At 38.1% G+C, this 16,665-nt stretch overlaps 1 protein-coding gene across 1 annotated transcript; it reads right to left on the minus strand.

Annotated features, from left to right (window-relative positions):
* Positions 1–33: 33 nt before the first annotated feature.
* tm9sf3 (transmembrane 9 superfamily member 3) lies at positions 34–16,560 on the minus strand. Its single transcript, XM_061744969.1, has 15 exons — positions 16,365–16,560; positions 13,814–14,009; positions 13,565–13,687; positions 12,072–12,232; positions 11,904–11,981; positions 10,201–10,332; positions 9,936–10,102; positions 6,735–6,829; positions 6,509–6,639; positions 5,694–5,833; positions 4,463–4,531; positions 4,226–4,372; positions 3,280–3,363; positions 3,108–3,184; positions 34–1,657 (listed from the first exon to the last, which is right to left on the minus strand). Exons 1-15 carry the CDS (start codon positions 16,458–16,460, stop codon positions 1,590–1,592), a joined length of 1,764 nt encoding a protein of 587 aa, XP_061600953.1. The 5' UTR covers positions 16,461–16,560; the 3' UTR covers positions 34–1,589.
* Between the last annotated feature and the right edge of the window lie 105 nt (positions 16,561–16,665).

Here is a 16,665-nt window from a genome sequence, read left to right on the forward strand (position 1 = left end):
TCTCCAAAAAAAAAAAAAACACTTAATAACCCCTGTACATAAACATGTTTATTTTCTTTTTACAGTAAGTTAATATGCAAGTTCAAAATGTCTCTTCAGACATCGGTACACAACATGAGGTGCCAAAATCAACTTCAGTGGGGGAGAACTGGAAATTAGACCAAAAAAAAGAGAAAAAAAAAGGCATAACCACTTCTCATACAAGTAGGGTACATACTGTATTTACACAAAATGGAAAAAAGCATTTGAAACACTCCGCAGCACTGTGTGTGGTTATGAAAACATCTACTTTTTAGTTGTACATAAACTTCACTTTGTACAGTATGATTGCAGGAACAAAGTGACTGCCTGCTCCCTTCGGACATTCAAAAACGATGTTTCAGGTTCGGCAACAACATGAGAGAATGGCTTACTGGAAGATGTCGAGCCTTTTTAAAGCTTTAACAAAATATTACGGTAAAAAAAAAAAAAAAAGAATCCTTAACCCGGTTTGAAAATTGACCAAAATAATAAAAGAGAGAAGAAGCTTGCTATCAGAAGATGGGGAGGCAGGGAACTGACTAAAGTGGAATCTGATGATCAGATGGTTTGGTTAAAAACATCATGCAATGCCACACAAGATGTAACAGCGCTACCTGGCCCACCCCAAGCACCAAAAAAAAACAAAAAAAAAACCCTGTAGTAAATCTGTACAATGAAAATACATCTGGGATCTACATCTAAAAGGTACATTAAGGTTATATACACGCTCTCCCATCCATATATTATCTTTACAAGTAGACTTCATTCAAACCCAAACATTAAGAAAACAAGACTAAACTGGGAAATTGAATCACATCAAACATCCATTTAAAAAAAAAATCAGTTCTTACTGTACCTCAACTGTTGATAAGTCCCTCTGTGGTTTTGTTTGTACAGTAAACTACAGCAGGACTAAAATTTCAGCGACTGGATGGACTGCTACTGTAACGGGGAACTAAGAATCGTCATTATGGGGGAATGATTTTGGAGTGACAGTTTTCTTTGTCCTTTCTTTGCAAATGAAGTAACTGGGAACAAAAAAAAAAAAAAAAAACCCAACAAGAACCAAAAAACTACTGAGCTGTGTGTTAACAATATTGAGTGACTTTAATACAAAATGTAAATCAGGTGAGAACGCAATAGAAACCCAGCTTCCCAATATTCTGAAACAAAAGAACAAAGGCTTTCCGTACACTTCGGCCTCTTCACTGAAGAGAGCTACGCTACCACGTCAATATGCATCGTGTTCTCTGGTCTCAAGTGGGACTGGGCTGGAAAACGAGAAGTCATGTCAGCTTTAAACATTTGCCCCACCGTTTGTTTGAAAGCAACTGATAAAAGCAGAATCTTTTGTCTGATGTCTCTGCTGCAAATTTCCTCTGGTTCCCCCTCGAGTTGCAGCGTTGAAATTCATTCAGAAAATGGAAAATCTACACATTGTACAAAGTGAGGTTCTCACAATCTCTTTGCAAGAAAGAAAAGTAGTAAAGAATGATTTGTGCCCACCGTCTCGGTACGCATGTAGGCAAATCCTTAACATCCCCGTCGTGTTGCTCTGCGCTTGTTTGTCAGTCGATTTTAACATTTGTGTAGATCTTCCTCACAAAGGCACTTGTTCCCATGTATCCAACGGCACCTGTAAAGCAGTGGCGTCACATCAATTACTCTTGAGGTCGACACCTTCACCCATCGCACCTATTCTTATTGTATAAATAAATCCATCCTGGGACAGAACAATGTCTGCCGAGGGCGTCTCACAATGTTCCTCACAGAAGAAAAAACAAAGACCACCTACGTCTAATAAATTAGATGCATTCAACCCAAAAGATACCAAAACAAAAGCTTCACTGAAGTGTTTAAGGTAGCTCATTACTCTCCGAGATGAAACAATAGTTTAGTCCCTGCTTTCATGAGCAAAAGTCGAGTAAAAGAATTTCCAGCACTAAAAGTTGAATAACTGAAGAAGGAAAAAAGAAAGAGGACAATGGGCCTCATGCAATTTGAATGGAAGCATTTGAATAAATTAAGTATATGATTTAACAAATAATTTTATTTATATATAATACCTGTATTTATATATAAAAAGTGTAAAGGGTTACCTTGATAGTTTATCCTCTATTTATTCTTCACGTTATCCAAATTAATCACTTGACTGTCTTGCATTGCTTTTACCTTTTAAATTTAAATACCTTTGATCCATAATGCTGATTACTTTAGCCTTCTGCCCGACTACTGAACAATTTCCTCATCTTAATTGATTTTAAGAACATGACAGACACGAGGGAGCAGAATCATGAGATTTGTAATATTATAATCCTCCCAACACACTAACTATCGGAGTCGGCCAGACTGCAAGGCTAGAGACGCAGCGTTCGTAGTGATGACATCACCGGTTTTTATTTTATTTTATACATTGCACTTGGTTGGGGTTTTGCCGGCTGCTGTTTTGGAGCTAGAAAAGCAGGTGATGTGACGCCGTCCAGTTGCTCTCATTGGCAACAGGAACATTCAGCGAAAGGAAAGGAATGTAAATATCCAAAGACATTGGACATTTATGATTTAAGATCTCCAACTTCGTCTGAACCACTACAATAATCTGACACCTGGACGTCAGAATGAACTGGAAAAATAATTGGTTGCAATAAGCTTCAAATTGGGCCACAGCTCCATGGTGGTTGTGGGGCAGAAATTCAGACTCAAAGTCTGCTGGTGTGTTCCAGCCTTACTCCATCATACTGACAGATCTCTCATATACAGCTCTCTTTGTTGCCTTTGTTTTATGTTTATTGCTGTTGATATAGTGTGCAGCATGTGACTTCAGTTACAGGATATTACAGTTTATCTGCAACAAACATCTTTGTTCTTTAGTGTGAACCAGAGACTTTTTTTAAGCTACCAGTTTGGCTTTGAGTTTAAGAAAAGTGCCCTGCGAAACAGAGGTTGTAAAGAAATAAGAGGCTGCTCTTGCATAAAGCCGAGTCTATATATACATTTATGTCTATAAAAACTAAATTTGGTTTTATTAAAGCCAAATCCCCCAAGCCTGTGAGACATTCCCGTGTCGTGACTGTGGATCCTGAACTCACCGCACATGATCCCCAGGGCGGTGCTGAACACAGCCATGTAGCCGAAGTAGAAGGACGTCTGAAACAGCCCGTACATCCTGAAATACAGGCAAAACATGTGAAGTTACCTTCGTGTTTCTCAACTTTCCCTTTTCCTCAGAACTTTGTTAAGATTATAATAACTATAACTCACTTAGTTTTGAAGAAATAGTAGTAAAATGAGTACATATAAACATAAACTGCAGTGGATGCAGCTGAGAGGAAGCTTGTCCACTGCCTGCAAGGAAGAGATGAGGGAAAAACAAAAAGAAACAGGTCAAGCCAAATTCACAAATGCATCTAGGTGAGAACACATAAAATTGGGGGAGGGTGGGCAGTACTGGAGTTGAGGAGGGATGAGGGGGATGGCATCCCCCCCTGAAATAAAAACGGTCAAAATCATCCCCCCCTGTAAAACTGCCATCCCTCCTTTCCATCCCTTATGTCATTTCATCAATGAATGTGGTTTTACTGCTATTTCAACATTTAGAGTCATCACCAGAAAAATTACTTTTGACAATTTTCACCTGTTTCAATTAAATTTTCACTTGAAATAAGTAGGAAAATCTGCCAGTGGGACAAGATTTATCTTCTTATTACAAGCTAAAAAATCTTGTTCCACTGGCAGATTTTTCTACTTATTTCAAGTGAAAATCTACTTGAAACAGGTGAAAAATTGTTGTTTTTTCCAGTGATGAGTCTTGTTTTAAGTGTAAAAGTGTTTTTTTTACTAAAATGAGACATTTTAACTAGAAATAAGACAAATATTCTTGTTAAGATTGTGAGTTTTTGCAGTGATCCATTTTACTTATCCTGTGAAGGACAGAGTCATATTGATAAGTTCAGAAAACTGTTTTTTATTGTTGTGTTTTGATGTATTTGATGTAAGCCCAGTGGATATTTAAAGCTTACAGAAGGCTGCATTTAACTGCTGCTATGTCATTCCTGCAGTATTTCTGCAGGTGTTTTGGTCAGTGCTATTATTTGTAATATATTATATTATTTGTAATCAGCACAAATTATCTGTCCCCATATGATCAAATCCACCATCCCCCCTGATTTTTTTTTACAACTCGAGTACTGGGGGTGGGAGTTCTTACCATCTGTAGTCCTCAGCGTTGAGCAGGAAGTATGTACACACAATGGTGACACACACGGTCACGATGCAAAGAATCACCAGAACCAGCATCATGAAGCCGTACACATAGTAGATTTTGTAGGCCCAGAAAGATGTGAAGATGAAGTACCTGACAAAGGAGGACAGAAAGCACATTGATGCGGCTGCACTGCTCATCTCCCCGAACACAGACCCCTACAGTCCTGCTGAATGCGCTTACATTTCTATGAAAATGGATCCGAACGGCAGGATTCCTCCCAGGCACACGATGACAGCCGGCTCCATGAACCTGACAGCCAACAAGATTCAACACACGGGCATGAACACCAAAGAATAAATGAACACATCAGACTTCCCCTTCAGGGAAGCAATACATGACATGTAAGTAAAAGGTGGGCCGATTGGAAACTCCAGCAAAGTCAGTCATAGCCGCCTTTTCCATTTGACAGCACGGCTATTTTCCATAACCTATAGAAGGCTTTGAAGCTGACGGCTAAACCATTTCATACTACAGGTCTGATGTCTGACACTTCAGTTCAGACATTATTTTGTATGCCAAGTGCAAAAGAAAAGAAAAAAACACGTTTGAGATACTCGAGATAAAAAATAATCATAAAACAAAATGAGTACCGTAATAGCGATATCGATCAGGCCCGATCACGGCATTTTCAAAACATCGGTATCGGCCAAAAAAGTATCGGGACATACCTAGTTATTAATGTTTTTAATATATATTAAATTGTTTTACATATCGTTGCATTTAATGTCACTTCCAGTCGGCGGCCGAGAGTGACGAAGTAAGCAAAACTAACATGGTTTACATGTTTGAATTGTGAAATGTTAAATGTGTTCATGTTGCATTAAGCTGCTGTTATTCATTTCATGCCGTTCAGAATGTTGCACTACGGTTAAGCCAAAACGTATTTTAATTTTCTTGTTTGACTGGATGTCATTCAATTACCTCTTTTGAAATTAAATTTATTTATTTTTGTTATTGCACTATTCTGCACTTTTTGTTTTAGTTTACAATTTCATTTTATGCATTTTGTGGCACCAGTGCTGATAAGCTTTGTTGAAATATATGTCCATGTTGTTCTCCAGTGGGCAATAAAAGAAAATTGGGATAATTTAGTGTTAGTCCTCTTTTTTTTTTTTTTTAATTCATTGCCAAAATGTATCAGATTGGGAAAAAGTATCGGAAATGTATCGGGAGCCAAAAAAAGTGATCGGATCTGGAAAAATCGGGATCGGCAGATACTCAAACTCAAGTGATCGGGATCGGGAGCTAAAAAATCCTGATCGGGACAACCCTAATAATCATTGCAGTTACATAGTGATGATGTAAAGACATACTTCATATGCAGTGTCACTCAGCTGCCTGAATTATATCCTAAAGTCACAACAGTCCATTCCTGAAAACCCTCAGACACCAGCGTGACCGCCACACCCACCATTTCTTCTCGGGGATTGGTCGGGGCACGGCGTTCACTCTGCAGGGGAAGTTTGGCTGCCCGGATAGATTCCTTCCCAAAATTGTTCCCACGAGGTTTAGTGGGAGAATCACGAAGAAGCAGATACAGCAAACAGCCACCTGCAAAGACACAAGAATGTTACTTCTCTTGGCCGTGATCGCTCGTCACTCATTTCTTAAACATGTGGCTAGAGAGGATTTGAGAGTTGCAGAGGCTCTTTTTTATTTATTCAGTACGACTTTAATAATAGCCTGGTGATTATCAGATAACCTTCAGGTTTGCTCTCATTTATTTTTTCCCCCTCAAGAACTTCGGCTTAAACAAATCGGGGTGATGCAGCAGGGACTTTTTATTCCATCTAATTAACACTTACCACCGATCCACCCTTCAGCAATGAGCGAAGCCAGAAAACAGTTGTTTGTAATTAGGAAATATAAAGAAATGATGTGGCTAACCCCTTTACTTTTGGGGAGGGGGGGACTGATTGCAGAAATAAAAATCAACACATTGCAAAAGCTGCACAGAAATCAGGAAGCCAGAATCATGAATTGTCCTGTGGAACGTGCTCAGTGTGGATCAACCAGTTCTCAATATTCATTAGATGAAGCAAATAACACATTTGTTTACCGACGTGTGTTTACTGCCTCTTTACTGCCGTAGTCCGTTGCCTCCGTGAGTAATTGGACTACATTACATTACTTAAGGCCTAGCATAAAACAACCACACAGACCGTTGATTTAGAAGATGTATTTGATACAACCGTTACTTGGAGGTGGAGGAGTGTAGAAACCCACCATGGTCCCGAAGGGGATGGCTCTGGAGGCGTGGTAGTAGATCGCAATAAAGTTGATGAAGAAGGCCGTCCCGCACACCATGGCCGGGATCAGAAATGCCCCGATGAACATTTGTTTAATCCATCTCCTGCCTGCATTATTAAAAAAAAACAGTCACTCACATGTGCTCGGAGAGAAGGGAATACCAAACCACGTGGTTGTGTCCAACAATGAGTTTTTTCATTACCTCCTTGTTTTGCATACAAACTTCCCCCGAAGTAGCCGTTGACGGGCGAGGTGGCAGCGTACACGAAGATGGCTGTGCTGAGCATGGATCCTCTCCTGTAGAAAGCAAAAAGATGCGATTCCGTCACAGAGAAGACCAACCTATTATATATACCTGAGGTTTAGTTTAATACAAAACACAGAAATACCAGGATTTTTTTTTTTTTTTTGCTAAAAAGGTCAAATTCATTGCTCTCACTAGCGCAGCACCATTCTGGGAAAATGAAAACTGAGAATGTCAATTCGGGCACCATTTTTTCCCCCCATAAACAGAGATGTATAATCCAGGTGTCTTAAAGTAAAAGTCCTGTCCAGCAGGACAACCAGCTCCTCTGCAGGTAAATGGTAGGTAGTTAGTGAAAACATCTGTTCTAAATGTACAGGCTGATCCAGAAACACAGCAGGGTTTTTATTTTATGGCATCTGGATTTAAAACCTCTGCAAAAAACAACCAATTCCCATGTTGCAAACAGCAAAAATTGCTGTAGCCTTGTCTTCACGTGCTTCTTCAGAGGGTTGGAACAACTGCTGGACAGGATTTTTACTTTATGGCACCTGGATTATACACCTCTGCCCATAAATTGAAATGTTTATCGTAGGGCTGTGCGATTAATCGATTTTAAATCTAAATCGGATTTATTAATCAAGACGATGTTAAAAAAAGGAAAATCGGAAAAGCGATTTTCCTTTTTTGCAGCTGGCTGCATTACAGACAGAGCTCGTCTAGTCATCTTTGTTTGGTCAAGAAAATTGTAAATGTTGTCACTTTACTAAACTCAAGGAGGATTTACAGTATCTTTCAATTGCACTTCATTCCAAATAGGGAAATGTGTTTGCTATTTTTCTTTAAAAATAAAGATGAAATATTTGAAACAATTTATTCCATTGTCTTTTGTAGTTTCACCAAAAAAAAAAAACGAATCGAAAAACGGGTTTTCAGAGAAAAGAAAAAAAAAAAAAATCAGGATTTTATTTTTGTCCAAAATCGCCCAGCCCTAGTTTATTGTAATGTCACAATAATAATCCCAATTCCAACATTAGTCCTTTATCCGGTGCACATAATAATAATTACATTAGAATATCTTCATAATCTCCTGTTCTAAATTCAATTCTGCTTTTATTTACTATTATAGTGATGATGTCTGTGACTCTTGATTTTAAGGAACTTAATTGCATTTCTTTACAATTTCTTATTCATTGATTGTAATCTTTTTATTGTGTAAAACAGGTCTCTTGAACATGAGACCCTGTGTCTCAATGATACTAACGTATTAGTTCAGATAAAATAAATAATTCATTATTATCCAGTAGCGCTGGGCCAGTATCGGTACAGGTTCAGCCACCGGTTGGGGGGGTGAAACCTCCAGCTCTCGTTCTGGCTGGATTTGTGAGCGGCGGCTGCTGCATGAGCAAAAGAACGCCTTGAGAGCGCTTTGGTACTGGTGATAACATTAGTCTCCAACAAGACCTGAAAAAGTGGCTACATTTGTTACTATAGGTCTGAAAACTTCCTATAAATAGCCCCAATATACAGGACTGTCTCAGAAAATTTGAATATTGTGATAAAGTTCTTTATTTTCTGTAATGCAATTTAAAAAACTAAAATGTCATACATTCTGAATTCATTACAAATCAACTGAAATATTGCAAACCTTTTATTATTTTAATATTGCTGATTATGGTTTATGGTTTAAGATTAAGATTCCCAGAATATTCAAATTTTTTGAGATAGGATATTTGAGTTTTCTTAAGCTGTAAGCCATGATCAGCAATATTAAAATAATAAAAGGCTTGCAATATTTCAGTTGATTTGTAATGAATCCAGAATGTATGAGATTTTTACATTACAGAAAATAAAAGGACTTTATCACAATATTCTAATTTTCTGAGACAGTCCTGTAGGTAAGTTGGTAACACTACTACACTGCCGGTGGAGTTGCTCTGCCGGTGAATCATGAGAAGTAAAGGCGCCTGGTCAGTGGTTGAAGGACAAGGCAATGGAAAATAGGAGCGTTTCTGTGATGGAAATTTAGCCTCGGCCATTTGATTAACTAAATCTACTGATGGAGGAATTAGCCTTGGCCTTGGCACAGAGCGTGCTAACTGATATTTTGTTCCGGGAAGGTTGGCGCTGTTGTTCCAATGACCTGTTTATCAGAATCGTTAGGACTAGTCATCATTTGTGTTGTTTAAAATCATTATGCATCCCTTGTTCTGTGTCATTTCCTGCAGAGACACATGATGCATGTTCTGACCCACTTGTAACTGCTTAATTGAATCTACGGAGATCTGTTTCATCTCTCAAGTTTTATTCCTGGTCCTCTAAATGCATTCAAATTCAGTCCAGATGGTCACTGGCCTAGTGGTTTAAATATATTATGAAAAGGTGTTACGTTTTTCAGGAACAGTCTCTTTGTGATGCAGCTGGTGAAATAAAACGCAGGAGAATCGTTATCAATTGGAAATGTAAGTAAATGTAAATGTAAACATTTATTGTACCAGAAAATGTACAATACATGTTTCACCTTGAGTTCAAATAATGAAGATAGTCAAAGAAAATTTAATTTTAAACATCTACTTGCCCGAACAACTTTAAAGCAGATGAGTGTTTCTGTTGTTGGAATTAAGTTATGGAATTCATTACATGATGATTTAAAGGGCTGTATAAACATATTTCAGTTTGAAAAAAACATTTAAAGAGAAAGAAATAGCAATGTATCAATAAAATAGTTAAGATTTATAATATATGCGTATGGAGACAGACAATCTATCTTTGATTTTTTTGTTTTCCTTTCTTTGTGATGTTAACTGAGTAATTGTAATTGTGCAGACCATCTGTTATTATTGTTCAATTTTGTTTTGAGGGAGGGGCAGGTATAATAAGATTTTCTTCTTTCTGGTTATGGAATATGCTTTAGTTGATGATTGTGTTGTTATTTTACTTGTTTGTTTTTTCTGTTTGCATATTTCCATGATCGGAATAAATAAAAAATTAAATTAAATGAGCCTGTATGTAGGTGTGAATCAAGACTGCAATCGTTTAATGATTCACTGACAGCCCTGGATCTCATTCAGAGAAGACAAAACATATTTGCAAACCTAACAAGAAGCTGGTACCAGCACATCAGGTCCTGGTACGACCTGAACTCCTTAAATCACTCACTCTGTGTAGAGATCCTCAACCATGGCGACGATGATGACGATGAGGGAGACGGAGAAGATCTGACAGCCAGAGCCAATGAGGGAGGAGAAGATCAGAGGATGGCTGGAGGGCCTGAAAACATCTCCGTGCACCTGCTTCCACCCGTACTCGTCTCCCAGGTCTCTGTCCTGTTGGCACACAGAAACAGAAACTAAAATAAGACAAAGCCCACAAACATTCCTCAGACAAGTTGGGCTACGAGCAGTAACATGAGCTAAAAACTCACCATGTCATCCATTTCCTCTTCTTTGCTGTACCTGGCATAATCTTTTCTTAGTGTCCTCATGAGAATCATGGACACCAGACCCACCAAGAAAATGACCATCATGAAGGAGTTGAAGATAGAAAACCAGTGAATCTGAAAACAAGAAATAGTCAGACACTCGTTTTAAAAATGAAAACTATTATCACTTTTAAATTGTAAAACACATGAACTTAGATCATGAATAAATATTTAGTTTTTGCTTCAATTGTATTGTGCTATAGAATATTTTCATTAAAAACTAAGCAATGGCTCCTAAAGAAAAGTTTTTCAAAAAGCCAGGGAAATGTTCTCACTTCACTAAAGTGGCTGTTGAATTTCAATATTCTTTTTTTTTTTATTGTATTTTTATATTTTCAATCACAAAAAGAGGGGTATACTGTACATACATAGAACACAAAACCCCCACAAGTCAACTTCCAATTTTTTTTTACGTCAGTCAAAGTCCATACACACCAAAACATATTTCATAGTGCTATAATCATGCCAAATATTCTAATATTCTAATAAATATTCTACTCATTGCACTAATTGAAAATACCAGATAGTACCACCAAATCTGTCATATCAACTCTGAAATAATAATTAAATAGTATTCCTACCCTACTTCATGATGAAGGGGACTTATCAAAAAAAAAAAAAAGTAGGAAACACGTAATGTCATTATTTTCTTATCCTAAGTTGGGGCTGGTCCATTAAAGAACCAAAATGATATCCAAACATAAACCCTCAAAACAAAACGGAAACAAAACCAAAAACCTGACAAAACAAACAGACATAAACAGTGGGAAAACCCCACTTAAACAAGACAACAAAACAACACAAACCATTGCACTCAGGTCTTATTGACCTCTACATTGACCTACGAGAGTCTTGAAGTCAAATTCTATATGAGATTGCCATATTTTTAAAAAGTCTGAGGATCTGCCTTTACTCTTGTAATAAATATCATCAAGTGTAAGGTACAGTAGCTTGAGAGTTCATTCCACCAGTGGACTAATACTGGGGGTTTACATTCTTTCCAATTTACGGTTATACATTTCCTGGCTGCCAACATAGCTAGATCTATATATCTGCATTGATATTTGTTCCACTTGTCTGACATACTAGTTCCCAAAAGACATAAACGAGGTGACAGACAGACAAATACATGTAAACATTGAGATATCAACTTGGTAACAGAATTCCAAAAAAAAAGAAAGTGCATCACATGACCAAAACATATGAAAAAAAGTTACTTTTTGTTTCTTACAACGCCAGCAGAGAAATTACATCTCACCGTTCATATTATGCAATTTCTCTGGCGTATATTAAATCCTGTGTATCATCTTAAAAATAGCTAGTTTATGCCTTAGATTGTAAGAACATTTATGAACTTGCCTACAAATGTAAGGCTAATCCTCTTTGTGTAAATCAATATGAAGATCTCGTTCCCACCTACATTCCAATTCTGTCCTAACATCAGTCAAACTTCCTCTTAGAAAGACCCCGGCTGAGTTTTACCACAACGGCAACAGTTCAAGAGCCAACCCAAGGTTAGCCAGCTGCTTCACTGCATTACATCTGCCATGGAGCAAGACTCAACTTGCATATTCAGAAAGACTATCATTATTCTGGGGGGCTGTTGGCCGGCCCAAAGACACACTTAGATCAAATATTTGAGTCACCCTGTGCTGGAAGAAGGACGGGTCCAGGTATTTGTCGAATCTGTCCTCAAACTTCACGTCTGACTTCTTCCATTTCACCTGTGTTAGGAAAAACATTTTGTTAATGTCACGACAAAAATGGGCCACAGAGTTGACGCTCAGATACTGAGAGGACGTTTCATTACTCACGGAATAAGACATTGCGATTCTCGTGTTCGGCATGAGTTTGACTTTGCCTTCGCTGGTCAGATTTACATCAACAATTCTGTTGCCGTTAAAGCCGATCTCCAGTTTCTTATATGTCCAAAGGTAATGATCTTCTCCATTTTCATCCGCCTCACCAACGATACCTTTAATTAATAAAAAAAAATAAGATAAAAATCATGGGATTAAAAATCTGCGACTCACAGAAACAGTTAACCTTTAATTATACTGCTACTCGGGGTGTGTGGAGACAAATGAAGGAAAGCTACAACAGTAGAAACTGTGTTGGTGGTAGTTTTTAAGAAGTCAGCTTTTGTAAAAATTCCCTCTGAAGGAATTACATGTCTATCAATAAGCTGTCAATACAAAATATTGGCTGTCAGTGTTAATAATGTTAGTAAGTGTTAGTAATGTTAATAAACAGTAGACATCTAATGAGAGTATAAAGCTATTAAAATATATTTAACAAAAGCATCAGTTACGCTAAGGTGCCTTGGTGGTGAAACTGAGTCTCCAAATGTAGAATTGTACACCGGTATGGGTCGCAAATACTTAACAGACATAAATTATGCACATTCAGCAACACTTTCTACCACTAGCACACTAACATTGAAGGGTAGTATATTCTTAGAGTTTAATTCAATTCATGACTTTGTAGTAACTGCTACTGCAAGTGTAGGCCCCTTTCCTGAGCAGAAACTTTTCTTTGATCGACCCAAACCAAACATCTACCCATCTCATACATGTTACCTCTCTGCCAGAGTGGATACTAGGCCCAAAGTCTGTATATTGATTCACGGTGAGGAAACCAAAAATATTTAACACACAACCTGCCTGAGTAAATATCAGCACCACACCCACTACCTACAAGATCCGCTTACGCTCTAATGTTTAAGCAGCTGTGGGAGTGGCAGCACTGTAAAATCTGACGGCAATTATGTGAGTGGTCACGGGAAGAGACTGCTGGAGCAACAGGCCTAGGAACAATAAGTAGTAACTGTGAGTCATCAATATCCGTCTTATGGAGCGCTACAGGGGACATTAGAAGCCGTCTTCATATACATGCCAATAGTGCAGGATGAAGGAGAACACTTAGTGACAAAGTCCAGTGTAATAAACCGGTAAATATTCATCAAACCAGAGGCCGGTTGCAAAAACACATTTGTTAAAATGAAATATTGGAGTTAATTGATGAATTTAGAGCAGTCTTCTTCTATTATATAGCAGTCAGTTGCTGATCATCCAACATACTCCTCAAGAAAACAGAAACAGCCATACATTATATTACACCTCTCGGGAAGTCCAAACATTATATTTGAAGGTCCAGCTCTAAGTAACATCCGATTTAATCTCACCAGCATCGAGGAGATCAAATACACAAACAGGTCCTAAAAATATACTGCAGAAGTACACAAAATGTCCACACCTCCTCACAAACCAGGTCAAATACCATCATGTAGAAACGCAGCATCACTTACCCCAGATGGGCAGGTCGTCTATGTACATTTGGTACCAGTAGTGATTCTTTATGGCATAAACAAAGGCATCCCTTTTGGCTTTGTCCAACTCAATTTCACAGTATGTCGTCTGCATAACTTCATCTGCAGGGATCAAAAATACCAATATTTGTAAGACAAGGAGACAATATAATGAATAACCCAGGAAAAAATGTTTACATTTATGGTCCCACTGTGTTATCTGTGTGGAGCAGGTGAAGATTAAAATACCTTTGAACTTAATGTCCAAGCCGCTGAATTCCAGCTCTACTCCCTGAAGAGCCTCTCCCAGTGTTTCATGGTAATGACTGATGGTCTTCTTGGAGCCCGCGCAGAAAGGCAAAGAAAAATATTTGTATGTCTCCTGTCGGTTGTGGTAAGGCCCCACTGTGTTCATCCATAAAACTACCTCCTCCTTGTCTGTGTACTGCAAAGACAAAAGAAACACAAGGACCCAATGAATGTTACACCTGTCCAGCAAGTACATCTGGTTTCATGCTGAAGATTGTGACACAATCAGGAAATCTTGTGAATTACGAGGTATGACCAGGTATGTATATTCACAGCAAAAAGGTGAGAAATTGAAGTTTTAATGGATATGAATCAAGTAGAGAGTCACTATCACGCCTACACTAAAACTGATTAGAAAAGTAGAAAGGATTACATTCAAATCCATGCAAACCCATGAAAATGTAACAGTTATAAATGGGTGATGCATTTAAGTTTATACAGCATCTTTAATTGGTATATTTGCTTTGGTGTCAAGGAAGTGCGGCCATCCTCTCATTTAACAGCTTATTATACCTTTTGACAAGAAATAATCAGGAAAGCTTGTGAATTATAAGGTACAATAAATATATATATGTATATTCACAGCTAAAACATGTAAGAAATTGAAGTTTAAATGGATATGAATCAAGTATAAAGTCACTATTACACTAAAACTGATTGGAAAAGTAGAAAGCATTACATTCAAATCCATGAAAATGTAACACAGTTATAATTGTGTGATGGATTTAAGTTTATATACAGCATCTTTAATTGGTATATTTGCTTTGGGGTCAAGGAAGTGCGGCCATCCTCTCATTTAACAGCTTATTATACCTTTTGACAAGAAATAATCAGGAAAGCTTGTGAATTACGAGGTATTACGAGGTATGTATATTCACAGCAAAAACATGTGAGAAATTGAAGTTTAAATGGATATGAATCAAGTAGAAAGTCACTATTACACTAAAACTGATTGGAAAGGTAGAAAGCATTACATTAAAATCCATGCAAACCCATGAAAATGTAACAGTTATAAATGGGTGATGCATTTAAGTTTATACAGCATCTTTAATTGGTATATTTGCTTTGGTGTCAAGGAAGTGCGGCCATTCTCTCATTTAACAGCTTATTAGACCTTTTGACAAGAAATAATCAGTAAAGCTTGTGAATTATGAGGTACAATAAATATATATATGTATATTCACAGCAAAAACATGTGAGAAATTGAAGTTTAAATGGATATGAATAGAGTAGAAAGTCACTAAACTGATTGGAAAAGTAGAAAGCATTACATTCAAACCCATGAAAATGTAACACAGTTATAAATGTGTGATGCATTTAAGTTTATAAAGCATCTTTAATTGGTATATTTTCTTTAAGGTCAAGGAAGTGTGGCCATTCTCTCATTTAACAGCTTATTAGACCTTTTGACAAGAAATACTCAGGAAAGCTTGTGAATTATGAGGTACTATATGTATGTATGTATGTGTATATACATATATATATATATATATATGTATATGTGTGTGTGTGTGTGTGTGTGTGTGTGTGTGTATTCACAGCAAAAACATGTGAGAAATTGAAGTTTAAATGGATATGAATCAAGTAGAAAGTCACTATTACACTAAAACTGATTGGAAAGGTAGAAAGCATTACATTCAAATCCATGCAAACCAATGAAAATGTAATGCAGTTATAAATGTGCGATGGATTTAAGTTATACAGTATCTTAAATTTGTATATTTGCTTTGTTTAATTGGTATATTTGCTTTGGCGTCAATGAAGTGCAGCCTCCTCTCAGTCATTTAACATCTTATTAGACCTTTTCACAAGAAATAATCAGGAAAGCTTGTGAATTATGAGGTACAATAAATATATATATGACCAGGTATGTATATTCACAGCAAAAAGGTGAGAAATTGAAGTTTAAATGGATATGAATGAAGTAGAGAGTCACTATCACGCCTACACTAAAACTGATTGGAAAAGTAGAAAGCATTACATTCAAATCCATGCAAACCCATGGAAATGTAACAGTTATAAATGCATGATGCATCCAAGTTGTACATCATCTTAAACTGGTTATATTTGCTTTGGCGTCAAGGAAGTGCGGCCATCCTCTCATTTAACAGCTTATTACACCTTTTGACAAGAAACCTGCTACATCATATCAGCTGGTTTAAGTTGTAAATAAGCTGCATAGGTGTGACATTTAACAAGAAGTACAAAGAAAAGCCCCCCCTGCTCCAACATGACCACTTGTCGTGGTTCTTGTCCGCCTGCAGGATGAGATAGTTGGGGGTTTTGTCCATGGTTTTGTCCAGCTAGCCTTTAGCCGCCGCGGCTGCACGGAGCACAGTCGTCCATTAAGGGGTGATTTATGGTTCTGCGGTACACCGACGCAGAGCCTACGGCGTAGGAGTACGCGGCGACGCGCACTGTACGCCGTCGTTTTAACGCAGAACCATAAATCAGGCTTTATCTGCAGGCGGCCTCGCAAGCCCAGTCTTACCGTGTGGTCGTGCTCGTCAGCATGCACGGGTAATAAGGAGCCCACTAGTGTCAGAAACGCCGCCGCTGCCCACTTCCACCTCGAAGACCCCATCATTTGTCGGGGAAAGTACGCGGAAAGACGGTGGGATGTTAGCTTCACGGCGGCTCTGCCAGCTTCTTCCTGGTTGTATGACTGAGGCAGTTTTCTTGCGACGCATGTGGCGCTCAGCGCTCCGGCCGCTGATTGGCTGGCCGGAGTCACGTGTCCGGCGTCGGCCAATCAGCGAGGGCAGCGATGGACGGTACGGTGAGATGAGACA

The sequence above is a fragment of the Cololabis saira genome, chromosome 17 (genome assembly GCF_033807715.1).
Source record: "Cololabis saira isolate AMF1-May2022 chromosome 17, fColSai1.1, whole genome shotgun sequence".
NCBI lineage: Eukaryota > Metazoa > Chordata > Actinopteri > Beloniformes > Belonidae > Cololabis > Cololabis saira.